The sequence below is a fragment of the Pristiophorus japonicus genome, chromosome 4 (assembly GCF_044704955.1).
Source record: "Pristiophorus japonicus isolate sPriJap1 chromosome 4, sPriJap1.hap1, whole genome shotgun sequence".
Taxonomy (NCBI): domain Eukaryota; kingdom Metazoa; phylum Chordata; class Chondrichthyes; family Pristiophoridae; genus Pristiophorus; species Pristiophorus japonicus.
In genome coordinates, this window is record NC_091980.1 from 156,958,875 (window position 1) to 156,975,342 (window position 16,468).

General features: G+C 43.3%; 1 protein-coding gene across 1 annotated transcript in view; it reads left to right on the forward strand.

The window, feature by feature from the left end:
- LOC139262703 (uncharacterized) overlaps positions 1 to 16,468 on the forward strand; it is a 54,340-nt gene that overhangs the window by 13,248 nt on the left and 24,624 nt on the right. Inside the window, exon 5 of the mRNA XM_070877855.1 lies at positions 1,833 to 13,571. Within this exon, the coding sequence (XP_070733956.1) occupies positions 1,833 to 13,571 (11,739 nt within the window). The remainder of the gene's footprint in view (positions 1 to 1,832; positions 13,572 to 16,468) is intronic.

Here is a 16,468-nt window from a genome sequence, read left to right on the forward strand (position 1 = left end):
ACAATGTTGGAAAATATGAGGTCATCCACCTTGGAAAAAAAAACAGTAAAAGGGAATATTATTTGAATGGGGAGAAATTACAACATCTGGGGGTCCTTGTGCATGAATCCCAAAAAGTTAGTTTGCAGGTGCAACAGGTAATCAGGAAGGAGAATGGAATGTTGGCCTTCATTGTGAGAGGGATGGAGTTCAAAAGCAGGGAGGTCCTGCTGCAACTGTATAGGGTATTGGTGAGGCCGCACCTGGAGTACTGCGTGCAGTTTTGGTCACCTTACTTAAGGAAGGATATAATAGCTTTGGAGGGGGTATAGAGACGATTCACTAGGCTGATTCCGGAGATGAGCGGGTTACCTTATGATGATAGATTGAGTAGATTGGGTCTTTACTCGCTGGAGTTCAGAAGGATGAGGGGTGATCTTATAGAAACATTTAAAATAATGAAAGGGACAGACAAGATAGAGGCAGAGAGGTTGTTTCCACTGGTCGGGGAGACTAGAACTAGGGGGCACAGCCTCAAAATACGGGGGAGCCAATTTAAAACTGAGTTGAGAAGGAATTTCTTCTCCCAGAGGGTTGTGAATCTGTGGAATTCTCTGCCCAAGGAAGCAGTTGAGGCTGGCTCATTGAATGTATTCAAATCACAGATAGATAGATTTTTAACCAATAAGGGAATTAAGGGTTACGGGGAGCGGGCGGGTAAGTGGAGCTGAGTCCACGGCCAGATCAGCCATAATCTTGTTGAATGGCGGAGCAGGTTCGAGGGGCTAGATGTCCTACTTGTGTTCCTAATTTCTTATGTTCTTATGTAGGAGGGAGATGGCTATGGCTGTGAAGAGGGCAACTGGACTGGATGTCACCAAGGTCTAGGTCAGTGATTGGAGCATGGGCACGTACAGCAGGAGTGGTGAGAGTTTGCAGAATGATGTGATTGAGGCCCAGAAGAAGCATGAGTTCGGGGACCAGAAGAGGCATGGGCAGCACGGGCCAGCCCACACTGTGATATGTGAGCGCACTAGGTCCGTGCAGCAGAGCTGGTCTCCAGTCGTCTTGGTTAATCCTCGCCACTGGACCAAGACATAGCTCTGTCAAGCCTGTGTGGTGGCTGGTGTGCAACAGTCACCACACGTTAAAAAAAAGTCCAGTGTGTGGATTTTTGTAACGTGGGGTGGCTGTTGCACACCAGCCACCACACGGGCTTGACAGAGCTAGGTCCAGTGGCAAGGGTTAACCAGGACGACCGGAGACCAGCTCTGCTGCACGGACCCAATGCGCACACATATCACAGTGTGGGCTGGGCCCTTGCCTCTTCTGGGCCCCAAACTCTCGCCTCTCCTGGGCCCCGATCACATCCCTCTATGAATTCTTGCCGTTCCTTCGCCTCGACCTCGCCGCTCCTGCTGTACCTGCCCGCACTGCGGTCAGCCGTCGCCCTGCAGTGTATGCCGCCGCACGCTGCTCCCTCTCATGGCCCTGGCCTGCTGATGGTCCTGCAGGCCGGGACCGCGCCGATTTGCGACAATCCGGTAGATTTAGCAGTTTGGTACAACTAAGTGGCTCGCTGGGCCACTTCAGAGGGGCAGCTGAGAGTTAAGAACCAGATTGTTGTTTTCTGAGTTTGATGGTCACCTTGCTGATGCAGAATTCCAGATTTATTTAATTAACTATGCTGCCATAGCTCTACCATGAATCTACCAGACAAACTGATATTAATGCAGCTATTAACCAACTGAATGACAGAAGTAATTCGAAATGTTGTGGAAATCAAATGTATTTTTTGAAGTGTGACTTTCTAACGATATAACTACATTTAATGTTTCCAATGCTTTTTGCAGTGATTTCCTAAAGAGAAAGAACTCAACTAGCTCATCTCAAAGGAAGAACCACTACAGTTCAGCACAGAAGTCTCTCTCAGTGGGGTCTCTGCTGAAACTGGCATTGCCCGTTACTCGGAAGCAAGCTTTTAAAAGAGGTAGCGAGACTGTTTCACCTGCATGGGGCCAATTGCATAAGAAACAAAAGGCTGTTGAGCACGAGGAAGTCACAGAGTCCCAAGCCTTAAAACAATCCACTGATTTCTCAATCAATGAAAGCACTCATTTCATCAGCAAAGAGCAACCAAAATTGGGTGAAACAAGCAGCTTTCAGCCAGAAATCGAACAAGTAATCAGTAATATAACTGAAAATAAAAATTCATCGGGCTGTTTGGTCTCCGTGACTAGGATACTTGAATCCGGTTTGATGGCAAACTCATTAGGTGGCCAAGCTAAGCTACTTAAGATAACTAATGAGGATGTGAGGCAGGATTTAATGTGGAAATGTTCGTTCATGAATACTGGCAATACATCATCACCCTCGAGGATTTGTAAAAAGCCACCAACTGGACGATTGAACAGGGTCAAAAGGTTCTGCAAGAGGAGTGCCCCCCTAGCTGCTTCCCCGAGCCAGAGCCAGCTTCCCATTAAGGGGGCTTCCTCAATGGTGGATCTCAACAGACTTTGGGAATCAGTGCCTCGCCCTGGCAAGATGAGGAAGTGGCACAGTGTTGAAATACTGAATGCCGGCAATGCCACAGTCGCCAGTGATTCGCTCGAGGCCTGGTCGGGAGAGGAAGAAATGTCGGACGCCGAAAGCTTGTACTCGGTGGACTCTCTCTCGTCTGCATACGCAAACGCTTTAACAGAGCAGTTACAGCAGGAAGAATCGGTGGGACAGCAATACAGCCAGCGTGAGGATTGTAGCGAGAGTGACGACAGTCAGATGTCCCAGGATTCACTGGTGGACGAGGGCACTGGATTACTCGGTGCATTGAGTGGCAGTGAACACGATGCTCGTGCTCGCTGTTCCCACAATAAGCCAGCAAGGCACAAAGTTGCGAACCGAGGGAAAAGTATTTCTCTGGACAGCTTAGCTGATGTGGAAGAAACCAGTGACATTTTCAGAATGGATTCAGCTGGATTAACAGCTTCAGATGAAATGTCTGCTGAGGTGTACTGGAATCTACCTTGGACTGAAGGTGATGGGAACAAAAGCTACCAGGCTCCTGAAGTACTAATTAATAAAATGGAGGCTGTTGGAGATCTGAAATTAAAAGGGCAGCATTTTTATTTGGACGGTAACACCGAGTTGAAGTCTACAGTCATGGATAAAAATATAGAGTTAGAAAATGTGGAGCCTGATAAAAATGATATCAACTCCCTGATCATGACAGAGGCTTGGTCTAGTAACAGGAGTAATCTGGAGTTCGATTCATCTAATGACATTTCTGTTCTGCCAATCTCATTGGGGCAAACTGCCATGTATAGAAACATGGGGGCTGCACTAACTAAAGCACCAGAAGGTATTTGGATCCGCCCTGTGTTTAATTTTCATCCAGTGCAAGAGACCCGGCAACATGATGCAACCTGTAATGTACATGAGACAACTGCATTCATTACACTCAAAGAGGGTGACAAACCACATGCTGAGAACAAAGAGGACGAGGTAGGTAGAGAAAAGAATTCAACCCAAACAAAGGAATTTTTCATCAGTACAGCTAGAACTGATGAAGTAACTGTGCAAGCTGCAAGTCATACTGACCATCACATGGCTTGTGATACTGAAGTGCTTGGCAGTTCAGAAATAGAAACTATACAGGTATCGGCAACAAGAACATCAACAAATAGAGTTCTTCCTGCACAGCGATCTTGTTCACTAATGGAATCTAAAGAATTTGTAGCGTCTTCTGTGCCCAAGACGTGTTTGAGACTTAAAACATCTGATACAGATGCTGTGGTTACCCTGCAGGATGTTGACTCAGAAATGGAGATAACACAGAGAAGACAACAAGAGAACACAGAAACCGAGGGAACCTGTGCATGGTCCCAGTACAGTCTGTTGGGTGACGATGACTATCACGGAAAATCTGATGTATGCGGCAGTACTTCAAGAGTGAGCGCAACCAAGCTCAATTCCTCATCCAACTTTCAGAAGATGCCCATTTCTGGCACTGAACAATTTATTCAACAGGCAGAAGAGTTAACGTGCCATGGGCAATCTCGTGATGAGACAGAATCCCAAATCTTCTCCAATTCTTCTTGCACTTCAGCTGTTAGTAATTCTGGTAGCCTTTATAGACTAGCTGTTAGACCATCATTACAGGTATTAGAACCCAAGGTGTTGGAGGAGGAATGTGATGCATATGCAGAAAAGAAAGACCTACACACCCAAAGCACATCTTTAACTGACAGATTGCTCTACTTGGCTGAAGAAAAGAATGACATTGTGGACAATAGCTTGCTTATTGAGAGTATGAGTCCAGCACCCTCTATAATACAGAGCCAGACCAAAGCTATTTTGGAGCTTAGTGCAGTGCTAGATCTGGATCATCATATTCACTCAGCTTTAATGAAGAATGGAAATAGTCAATCAGAAAAATTAGCTTTAGCACACGAAGGAGGCAGACAAATTATAAAGCCCATTATAATGCAGGGGAGTCCGGATACAAGATGTGCCTTAATCAAAGGAAAAGACAATTGGGATCTGATGCCCAATTTAATAATGAAGGAACAGTGTGTTGCTCTACCGGAAGCAAAGAACCAAGTGAAGAACGATAGTGGAGATACCTCAACAGAAACTCTGTTAGGGAACACGAACAACCCAGTGGGTTCTGGATCCAAGGTCAGTGAGCTCAAGACTCTGGATGATGGACATTTACACATGGAGAATAATCCTGTTTGTTCTGAAGACATCTGGGTGAGAACTACTGATTCCCCCTCACAGCAGCAAAGCGTAGTGATTGACACTTTGTCTAATGATGAGGAAGAACGTTTATCAAAAGGCAAAACTAATGAGAAAGAGATCAGCAAAATTTCATACAATTCTGAAGTTGAAGACTGCTTGAATGATGAAAGCACCCCACTTAATGTTGATGCACAAGATCAGAAATGTAATAACCGTGTTCTTACAGAAGAAACTGCTGTATTAAGTGTACCTACTTGTGGGCAAAGTTCTCCCAACTCTACGAGTGAAGATCCTGCAGAAAGTGCTGTTGAAAGCAGGATTTGGGATGGATTTAATCTGGTTTACAATATTGCGGCAAAATCGAATCGAACTGACTATATACTTCCAAACAAACTCGACATTTCTGCTGAATCTATTTTCAGGAGTCACCTGCCTTTTATCAAAAAGACTATCAAGATTAACAGGCTAGTTGAAGATGGATCAGAAATATTGCAGGGTCCCAACATGGAAAGAGTCCCTATGATGGAGAGCGTGCCATGCCACCTGGAAACAACCAATCCGCAGATAAACCGGAATAGATTCAAGACTAAAGTTAACCCATCTACCCATGACCATAAAGAAACAGATGTCAACCAGAATAATGTTGCCATTGACTTATTCACAGTCCAATTTATTGAGGATGGCAGCACAAGAGCAGAAAGGTTTACAAGTGACGGTGTATGTACCACAAATTCCCTACAGGGTGGTTTTGAAGATTATGAAGAAATTTGTGTTGGGAATGCAATTGCAGCAAAGCTTAACAAAAGTAGCACAATGGTTCAAGGAGGCATATCTTATTTTGATAACACCCTTCCAGTAGATTTGACTGAAGATTCAGTAATTCTAACAGGCACTGGTTTTTTAGGGGAATGTAAAGAATGTGACGTCACTGTTGAAGAGCAAGTTGGTTCTGCAGGAACATTCGAAGATGTTCAGAGAAGTGATCATGCAGGAGAAGAAGTGCTCGATGGCGACGCTGAATGTGATCAGAAAATAATTATTTGTGCAAAATTAATTCAAAGAGACAGAGGAGCATGTGGCTGTTTAGAACAGAGCAAGTCAAAGGAGAACAGTGTTGTGAGTGGTGGCGCGGAAAATGTTGGCAACAATTCTGGCACAACTAACAACTATTTTCAAACTACGATTGCGGTAACCGGAAGGTCCCGCGCGGCAGAAACAAATGGCAATACCACAACAGCCAGTGTCAACTTGGCGGATAACTCAGAAATCAATGTTCTTTCTGCTTTACAGGAAATCAGAGCCACGTGTACAGCTAAAAGTTCAAATGATCCCAATGAAGTAATATCTTTTCATAACGATGGGTTTGAAAAATTGAGCGAGGACGACAATGCTGAAGCAAGAGTATTTCATAAGGGAACAGGAATGAGAGGAGACTGGATGTCTGGGACCTTCAGCTCTTCTAAATATTGCGTAGAGCAAACTTGCACTACACAATATATTCCGGAAAATGTTGACGCAGTTGGTGGGGCCGTTAAGGAGAGATCTCAGTCGTGTGTTTGGACTTGCACAGAAGCTTGTGACACAGCAGATGCTGCAAGGGTAGCATTTCAGAACGAGATCAGTGCTTCCTGTGATGCCAGTCATAGAAGAAACGAGGCAAGCCAAGCCAAGCAAGAGCACTCTGCCGTAGCTACGAATGTTGTGATGGTAAGCAAACACCATCAAAAGCTTCATCTGGAAACAGTCTCAAACCAAACACATTCAAAGTGCGGTCGTGAACTTCAAATGGGAACTGATTTCCTAACCCATCCGACTGAGAGCAATGAAATGCTAACAGATGTGTGTAGATTATATCCTGAATTTAACCAGGAAAGAGGTACTGTACAGTTAATTCAAACGAATAACCTAATTGGTGAATTTGAGGGCAGGACTCATGATGGCAATAACCTTGATATAAATTCCATAACAGAAAGTGTAGTTAATCAATCGCCCCTCATGGCGGCCACCTGTACTGCCGATTGGAAGGAGATCTCTGAACCTGCAAGTGTATATAAAGGTGCTACTAATTTGATCACTGAAATTACAGAGATAATGACTAAAAACTACAAAACTGTCAAAAGCTTAGCTAGAAGTAATAGCTCAGTGGAAACCAGAAGCCGTGCCGAACAAAAGGGAAGAACTTTGCTCATTTACAGTGATGGTGAAGAAGCCAAAATGGCTACCACTCAGCTAGAGATAGGATCGATGCCAGACGTGGGCACTGATGGACATCAATTGTTGTCTCCCAGATCTGTTGATATTAAAAATACTGATAAAATAATGGACATAAATTCAAAAATAAGAAAGGATCAGCACGCTATATGCGAAGAAAAAGTGCTAAGTTTCAGTGGTACTGAAATTGAACACCAAGACTCCATCAAAAGTCCAAGTACCGTTATTAGGCCCTGCACATTCAACAATCAGGAAACACTCTGCTTTCACATTTCTTCAGGTATGACACATGACGGTGAAGTTAGACAAATACTTGCAGGCAGATATTCCCAAAATCTGCTGCAGGAAGATGTCGCTACCAGGGCTGTAGGAGATCGAGTTGAGCAAGAAATAGATGAGCAGTCCTCTCCAAAGATTCCCAAATCTGTAAAATTAGCAGTGAGTTGTGTAATTGTCTCCAACAATGAAGAACAAAAGATATCACACGAGGAAATACTGTCAGTGATAGAAAAGTCAGACTCTGAGACGCTCCAAGAGACCGAGATGTTTGAAACGGTTCCACGTCAAGGGAATACTAATCGGCATGAAAGCCATTTGGCAGCTTCACTGTGTGACACTGTTGAACATTCATTAAGCGGCCAGCAACTGTGGACAAGTGGCCAGGAATGTACACAAGGAGGAAGTTTAAATAACCGTGCAACCATGAGTTTGAAAACATTCCCAGGTCCTCTAACGGCTGATTCTGGCACTGAGTCTGTAGAATCTAATTTGATCTCCAGTCAGGATGGTGCTCCAGCTGATGAAGATTTTCAATCGAGGAGGAGACTGAACCATAAGTTGCCGAGGGGAAATATTTCACAGCAACAGTTAGCTGAAAGTAGAGCTATTACCGACAGTACCGCTTGTTCCAAGGACACTGTTTTTCTGCAGGACAATGAACAAGGTACGTCATGTAAAGATAGTGTGTGGATTTCACCGGCAACAGGAAACATCCAAGACACAGCTACCTCACAATCAAGTAGGAATACAATTGAAAGGCAAGATACGAGTAGTGGTGTTGGGTCACCTCAGTCCTGTTGTGTCATTAAACATACTCTTCAAGAAATCAATGAAGAAAAGGCCAGGGCATGTGATTGTCAAATTAACAGCAGCATCTGCAGGAAGGAAGAGTATTTGCTACCAGGGAGATCTCTTTATACGTTGCCAAATCAGGATATAGTGTTGAAAGAGGTGATAGGTAGACATGTAATGTGGTGCCAATTTGATGAGAGTGATTTTCAGTCTGATCTGCAGGCAACTAAAGAGTTAGTTCATTCGGATCAGAAGGCTGGTTATGAGGCACTCACTAATCAAAAGCAGAAAACTTCTGCTAAAAATATCGTGTGTTCAGATGCAATTGTGGCGAATACAGGCACGGTAGATGCCATGATTTTATCTCAAAAGCACAATATTTTTAAAGGCCATCAATCACCCTTGTTTTTACACGATCAGAATACAGGGTCTTTAGTCTCTGGCTTAAATACTGATTCTTCCCCTCCGACTTTCCAAGGTGTCCTGAAAATTCTCAGCACAGGTGTCAGTCAGAATACATCTGTCACGCACAGCTTACCGCAACAATGCAAAATGTTTCAAAGCCAAACTGAAGTTGTTCGAAAATGTTCTCTGCAAGATATTTCCCAGTTGGATGAAAGTCAGGTTGTACATGGGGATTCTGAAGTATGCCCAGCAAGTTCATTTGCCCATCAGAGTGAAGAATGGGATGCAAGCAGGGGCACATCATCCAAAGCAGTCTCAATGAAACAAGAAGAAAAGGAGGTCCCAAGTGAGTGTAGGTTATGCATTCATGAAGAGAAACCAATTGAAACTCAGACAGTAGACGGTGATGCAAAGAATGCCATTGCGCCTAGATCTGCTGGGTTAAGCTCCTTGGAAAGCACGTTGGGTTCTGAGCTGTTAAAGAAACACCCTGCAGCAAGACAGGGCCCGGACCATGGTCAACAAGGGCGTCAGCAATCTGTTCAAGAGCAATCTCCAATCACCACTGGATTGCCAGCATCTTGTCTGTTAAAGGCAGAAAGTAAATGCCATGATGTCCAGTTTTCACACGCTGACTCTGTAAATACATTCCAACCACAAAGCTTCATTGAATCGTGCAACCACCAGAAACAAAATAACTTGCTTTGCAGAAGTGAAGAGGAGGATTCTTCAGTGAGTTTGATTGATGGAGACCTTGTTGGGATGGGTGTTTCAGGGCTAATTGCGAATTCTTTAAACTTGTATGTAACAATGTCAGAATGGCCAATGGCCGTTCCTGTAGTTAAGTGTGGAGAAGAGTCTGTTATAGCTGAGGTGGGTTGTAATGAAACCGTTGGGTGTGCTGAAAACCCCAATGACTCGACGAATAATGGGTTAACCAGGGAGAAAGAAAGTGTCAGTGAAAGGTGTGAAAAAGCAGAGTCATTTCCAAAAAAAGAACTGAGTACTTTTAAGCGCGATTTGTTTTGCAGTGGAAGTATGTTATCATTGGATTCCCACAATAAAAATCATCAAGTCTTCGTTAATACAAAGGAGGAAAGTAAGTCAAAGTGCCCCTCCGGAGTTGACGTCAAACTTCAATACGTACTTGAATGCAGCAACAAGGCCAGTGTTGAAAGCTATGTGCAGAAAGAGGTTGAGACTGCTGCATCAGAATGTAAATCAGAAATGCATCACAGTGACAGCCATGTAGTGTTGTGCACCCCTGTCTATGGGGCCCATGTACAAGAACAGCCAGTAGCACAGTTACAACAGACTCAAAATCAATTGACCCCTGGACATAAACTTAGAAATGAATCCAAATTGCAAATCGAGGGTCTGCGTGATTCATGTGCTACTCTCGAAATTGCTGAAACGTACAGTGAATTTTCTTCTCAAGAAAGTGATGATCTACCAGTTATCCAAATAGATGGCAGTGATCTGAGTTCTGACTATGAACAGACTGAGGATGCAGTTCGACAGTGCAGACAGATTGAAGAGTTCAGTTTTCAGTCACATGAAAGCAGTAAATGTTCAGAAATGGATGGAACTTGCTACACCACAGATTTCTCAGTACTTTCAGATTCTTGTAACAGTGGCTGTTCTGTGTGCTCGTCAGTAAACCAAGGAAATGAGATTGATACTGAAGGACTTGGTTCTTCCAATTTGGAATTTTTGGATAGTTCAGATGCGAGACGTGGCATGAATGCAGCCAGTGCTGTGAAGAAGAAATCACAGAGGCTTAAAAGAATGAAACCAAAGTCAACTGCCAATGAAACTAAGGACTCATCAAGTTCAGGTGAATATATTGACATCGAATTCCTTTCACTTAAAGAGCTTCGAACCAAGCAGTGTGGGAGTGCAATCAATAGGTCGCAGTCCTATGCCTGTAAATGCAGAGAGTCAATGAGTATCGCCAGTACTAAACTGAAAAGCTGTGAAGAGGAGGCGAAGGCACCATTGTTGAAGCAGAGACTATCCGCATCAGTTGTCCAAGTGTCATCATCCAATGTTGATCTTGTGATACAAGGTTCCAGTGGGCACACTCTTGCTGCAGTATTGATCGCTAAACCTCCAGATGCATTAAATCCAGGTGTTGCTCCATCATCACCATGTGGAGAAGAGGTTGTGTACCAAACGGAAACACTTGCAGAAAGGATTATTGACAGAAAACATGGCGAGTCCAAACTAAGTCTTCAGCCTGAACTTGTCAGACAGAAAGTTTCAGTGAATACAGATTCACACATGCTTGTTCACAATGCAGTAGTCCATTCCAGGGTCACTTCACCTTGCAATCGAGGCCAAAGAAATCAATCAATCAATCAACAAAGTGATGATGGTCACACCCCAGTGACAAATGGTGAATTTCATCGAAGAAAGTTGACTGAAGGAAAACTCGAAGATCGGCAGTTTTCTGAAGTAGAACTGAGCTTCCAGGAAAAGAAAGATCCAATGCATTTTGCTTCCAGTGATATTAATCCATACATTCATCAACGGCAATGCGACGAATTGAGCAGAGTCAATTGGAAACCATGTGCTTTTGGAAGTGCAAGCAATGTGTGCAGTGTCCAGTCAAAGGTAAATAGATCTGATAACGTTATGAGATGTTCCAGTGTCGACAATGGATTAAATATTCAAAATTCTCCCTTTAATTCACATTTAAGTTCTTATGCCAATGCAAGAGCAACATCCGACACACTAAGCGATGTAAGTGGCACCCAAGGTGAGAATTTTGAAGCTACATACCCTGACAGTAATGACCTTGATGGGGATACCTATCAAATGTCATGTGACCCACCTCCTGCTGATTCATTCATCAGATCGTCGCAACTTCCAAGTTCTAAATCTGAATTCGAAAACGTAAGATCGCAAGTCGATGAAATTGTACTGCTTTACCCAATGGACTTTGAGTCCTCTGTAAAGTCAGCCTCTGCTGGGCCTTGGAAACTCACCTGCAACCAAGAAACGCAAACATCAGGTGGAGTGAGACACCAGAAGCTGTCGCGACGCTGGAGAAGCTATACCCACAATCCACCGCAGGCACCCGCACGACAAGGTCACTGGTCAAGTCTTCAGAATCTTTCTGTCCATCTTTCACAGCTTCTGCACAACACCACGGAGCTGTTGGGTGATATCCACCCAAACACAGACCGTTCGAGTAAAACCACTTCGCCATCTAACCGAAACCGTGCTATGTCAAGAGCAACCAGAACGGCTGACCGTTGTACCCAGACAGCAGTGGACGTAGCCATTCAGACAGAAATATTATCTCATACTATAGGCAAAGGTACCCAGGAAAATCAAAGAAAGGAAGTGCAGAGATCTCCCGAGGTTAATGTTATTGTAAAAGTGATTGGTTCAGATGTTAATGTGTCTCAAGAACATACAAATGTGACATTAACACTACAGGAACGAAAGCCGAACTGTAGTGTGCCAGACTGCAATACTCATCATGTCATTTTGAGCCAATCACTTTGTTCTCCTTCCTCTGAAGGTGAAAATTCAGCTGTCAGGATCTCCACCCCTGCCTCGCTAGATGCTCAGAAATTGATAGCAAACTCTTCACAAGTTTCTCCAGGTGTTTCACCGGTTGCTCCATTTTCGCAGACATCAGTACACAGTGACCATACACAAGGTGCAAGTATCAGCTCTTTGGAAAGCACATCAGAATTTTCAAAGCTGGAAACCAATTATGCCAGAGAAATGAAGAGCTTTGCACAAGGTCTCTGTGCTGAACATGAACCTGCTTCTGCTAATACAAAGGCAGCTGTTCTCGTGGACCGAGCATCATCCCCCATTGAAACATTTGAAGCTGGGTCAGGTAACCAGCGGTCTCGAAGCAAGTCCTTTCTCTACCTTCAAGGTGGAGAGTCTCGTGGACTGCAACATTCTGTACGTTGGCAAAGAAAGCAAAGGCCTGCTTCTTGGTATGGTTTTAATGAAAAACAGCAAAGAAAGATTCATTTCACACACATGGAATCAGAAGTTGAACAGAAAATGGAAATAAATGGTGGTGTGTCTTTGGTTCAGTCAAATGAACAAAGTAAATTTACAGCACATGATTTGTCACGGTCAGTTAGACTAGAGAGCGAAGCCAATCTACAGAGCAGCACCCAATCCGAAGTCTCCTCTGTGAGGTCAGAAGCAGCAAAGACTTGCAATGAACATCAGAATTGGCAGTGTGAAAATAATGTGCCGAGCGTAGGTCATGCTGTTAAACAAATGTCACTTTGTAACTCTACACAGTCCATGGAAACTGAGCCACAGCTGGTCCTTCAAAAGGTTCAGGTGCCCTGTACCTCAAACACTGATGGAAGAAAGCAGGTGAATGCTTCTGCTTTTCAACCAACTTATCAGAATACTGCATTGGATTCCTTTCCTCCCTCTTTCAGTAAAATCAATGATGGGACCAGGAAACTATCGAGAAGGAGCTTTCAAAGATCTCCCAGTATATCTTCCATACAGCACGGTCCTCTTTCTGAAGATGGGGCAGACATTCACGAACAACAAGGCAGAACATTACAGGGTCAAACTAGACACAAAGATGAATCTATGAATCATTGTAATTCCGTGTCCGGGACATCCATAATGAGTGAAGTGACTATCAAATTCGCCACTGAAGATGCCCAATCCTTAGTTTCAAGTGAATGCAACACAGAAGTGCTTCTGAATGAGTATCCCTCCACAACTGGCTGCCACGGGCCACAATTGCCCAATCCTGGGGCAGCGAGCTGCAGAGGCCCAGAAGACTTACCTTTGCACAACAAGTTCTGCAACTGGTCTGGGGTCCACTATAGACCTCCGTCAACAGCAAGTTTTATTAGCACGGCCACCAGTTCACACAGACAGGCAGAGAAAATGCAAACTAGAGACAGAATTACAGAAACGGTGGATGTCAAATCCGAGGTTCACGAAGAAAGGCAGAAGGAAATTGAAAGCTTGCGCCAAGAACGTGCTGAGATCATGTCGGGAATACACCTGGACTTAAACCAGCATCAACTGACGGTGGAACTCACTGAAGCGAAGCTGAACTATGGCCTGGGAGAAACGGATGCTTTGTTAAGAGTACTTCAGAGTGGAGCAGCAGATGACTTGAACATTCCTATAAGGCAGCAGCTTTATGACAGGTAAATGTAAGATTGTAATGTATTTACATTTATTGCCCAGTTGCATGCTCAATAGCTGAAAAACTCGATGTGGGAATGTAGTTCTTCAGTATTGCCCGGAACTAATTAATCCAGAGTGATCGCCCACAATAGTTCACTGCTAGAATTTACATTATTTTTTCCATAACTTTGCCATTTTTAATCACCCCACGTTTCTGTTGATCTTCCCCATCACAATTAGTTTTCACCCCTCCTGTTTATTTCCTTCATCCAAAGATCAGATGACTTGCTCCTGGGCTCCTGTCAGGAAGCTGTAGGGGATCCATGGAAGTGACTCAGGTCACAATCTTTGTACATTTCCCCTTGCTACGGGGGAAGCTATTTCTCTACTTGTGCTTCACTCTGTGACCAATATTGGGGAATGGCCATATGGGGAGTCACAGGGAAACTACTTTTGTTTTGCTCACCTCACTCTGATACTCGACATACCTTGTTAAAAATCTGAAACTTCCGGTCAGAAGACCTCTTAAAAGGGGACTCCTAATGATGTTTTGTTCTTCCAACATTAAGTATTATGTAAAAAGCCCAACAAGAGATGATTGGCTATTGGGTCTAGTAATGGGGAATGAACCAGAGCAGATGAGAGAAGTAAAAGTAGGGGAACATCTGGGCAATGGTGATCATAATATAATACACTTTAAGCTGGTAATTGAGAAGGACATAAGTATGATGAAAACCAGGGTAATAGATTGGAGAAAAGCTGATTTTGAGGGGATGAGAATAGAATTTGGGAAAATAAAATGGGCAACGATATTGGCAAAACACAATGTAGAACAGCAATGGGAAACATTTAAAACTGTGTTCCACAAAGTGCAGGAACAATATATTCTGCCAAAAGGCCAGAACAAACGAAACACTAATGAGATTCCATGGATGAATAAAGCCATAAGGGAACAATTGAGGGTAAGGAAAGAGGCTTACATTAATACATAGACAGCAGGGGAGTGCATAATAAGGGAGATTACGAAAAGATTAGAAAGGCAAAGAGGAACTATGAAATTAAATTATCAAGGAACATAAAACAAAAGAGTAAAATATTTTTTACAAGCACATCAATAAGTAAAGGAAGGGTGAGGTGGGAATAGGACCATTAAGGGATGGACAGGATAATACCACAGGTAACAATAGAGATATGGCAGAAATATTAAATAATTATTTTGCTTCAGTATTTACCAGGGATATAGAATAGGTGGGCATGACATTGGATGATGAGATTAGTAATCAGATAAGCACATTTAAAATAAAGAGGGAATATATTAAATAACTAATCAAATTCAAAGAGGATAAAACCCCTGGTCTGGATGGATTGCATCCACACATTTTTTTAAAATCTAGGGAAGAGATAGCAAAGGCATTATTACACTTATTTAATAATTCATTAGAAAAAGGTGCAGTGCCAGAGGACTGGCAGATAGCTAACGCAATATCTATATTTAAGGGAATTATAGACCAGTCAGCTTAACATTGGTAGTAGGAAAAATAATGGAATCCCTACTAAAGGAGAAAATAGAAGAACATCTAGAAACCAAAAATATAATAATGAATAGTCAGCATGAATTTCAAAAGGGAAAGTACTGCTTGACCAGCTCATTGAATTTTTGGAAGAGGTAACAAAGAGCGTAGACAAGGGTTATACAGTAGATGTAATTTATCTAGATTTTCAAAAGGCGTTCGCTAAGGTACCACATAATAGACTGATGAACAGGGTCAGAGAATGCGGAGTCAGGGACAAGTAGCAGAATGGATCGCTAGCTGGCTTCAAGACAGAAAGCAGAGAGTAGGGGTAAAAGGTAGCTATTCACAGTGGCCGAAGGTGGGTAGTGGTGTTCCATAAGGATCAGTGCTCGGACCACTGTTGTTCACAATTTATTTTAACGATTTAGACTTTGGAATCAAAAACACAATTTCTAAATTTGCTGATGACACCAAATTGGGGGGATAGTCAATACTGAAGAGGATTCCAACAAATTACAGGAGGACATTAATAAACTTGCAGAATGGGCATATAATTGGCAAATGAAGTTCAACACAGATAAATATGAGGTATTATATTTTGGTAGGAAGAATAGAGAGGTGACTTATTACTTGGAGGGTGCGAGTCTGGGTGGGGTAGAGGAACAAAGGGATCTCGGATACAAATAAACACATCACTAAAAGTTGCGACACAGGTTAACAAGACCATAAAAAAAGCAAACCAAGCACGAGGGTTTATTTCTAGAGGGATAGAATTGAAAAGTAGGAAAGTTATACTAAACCTGTATCGAACCTTGGATGCACCACATTTAGAGTCCTGCATATAGTTCCGGTCGCCATAATATGAAAAGGATATAGAGAGGGTGGAGAGAAGATTTACAAGGGTGATGCCAGAAATGTGAGGGTATACATATCAGGAAAGTATGAATAAAGAAGGCTGAGGATTGACATAATATGAAAGGTTTTGATAGAGTGAATACAAAGAGAATGTTTCCACTTGTGAGGAAGAGCATAATTAGAGGCCATCAATATAAGATAGTCACCAAGAAATCCAATTGGGGATTCCGAAGAAAAGTCTTTACCCAAAGAATGGTGAGAATGTAGAACTCTCTTGCACAGGGGGTGGTTGAAGCGAATAGTATCGATGCATTTAAGGGGAGGCTGGACAAGGTCGCTGATTGCAGTGCGGGCAGGCACAGCGGGAGGGGTGAAGGAGCGCCAAAGTTTGTAGATGGAAGTGACCGGGGCCCAGGAGAGGTGTGAGTCTGGGGCCTAGTAGGGGCAAGGGCCCAGGGGCAGCATGGACCAGCCCACACTACTATATGTGTGCACGCTCGCTCCATGCAGCAGAGCTGGTCTCCAGTCATCTGAGGTAATCCTTGCCA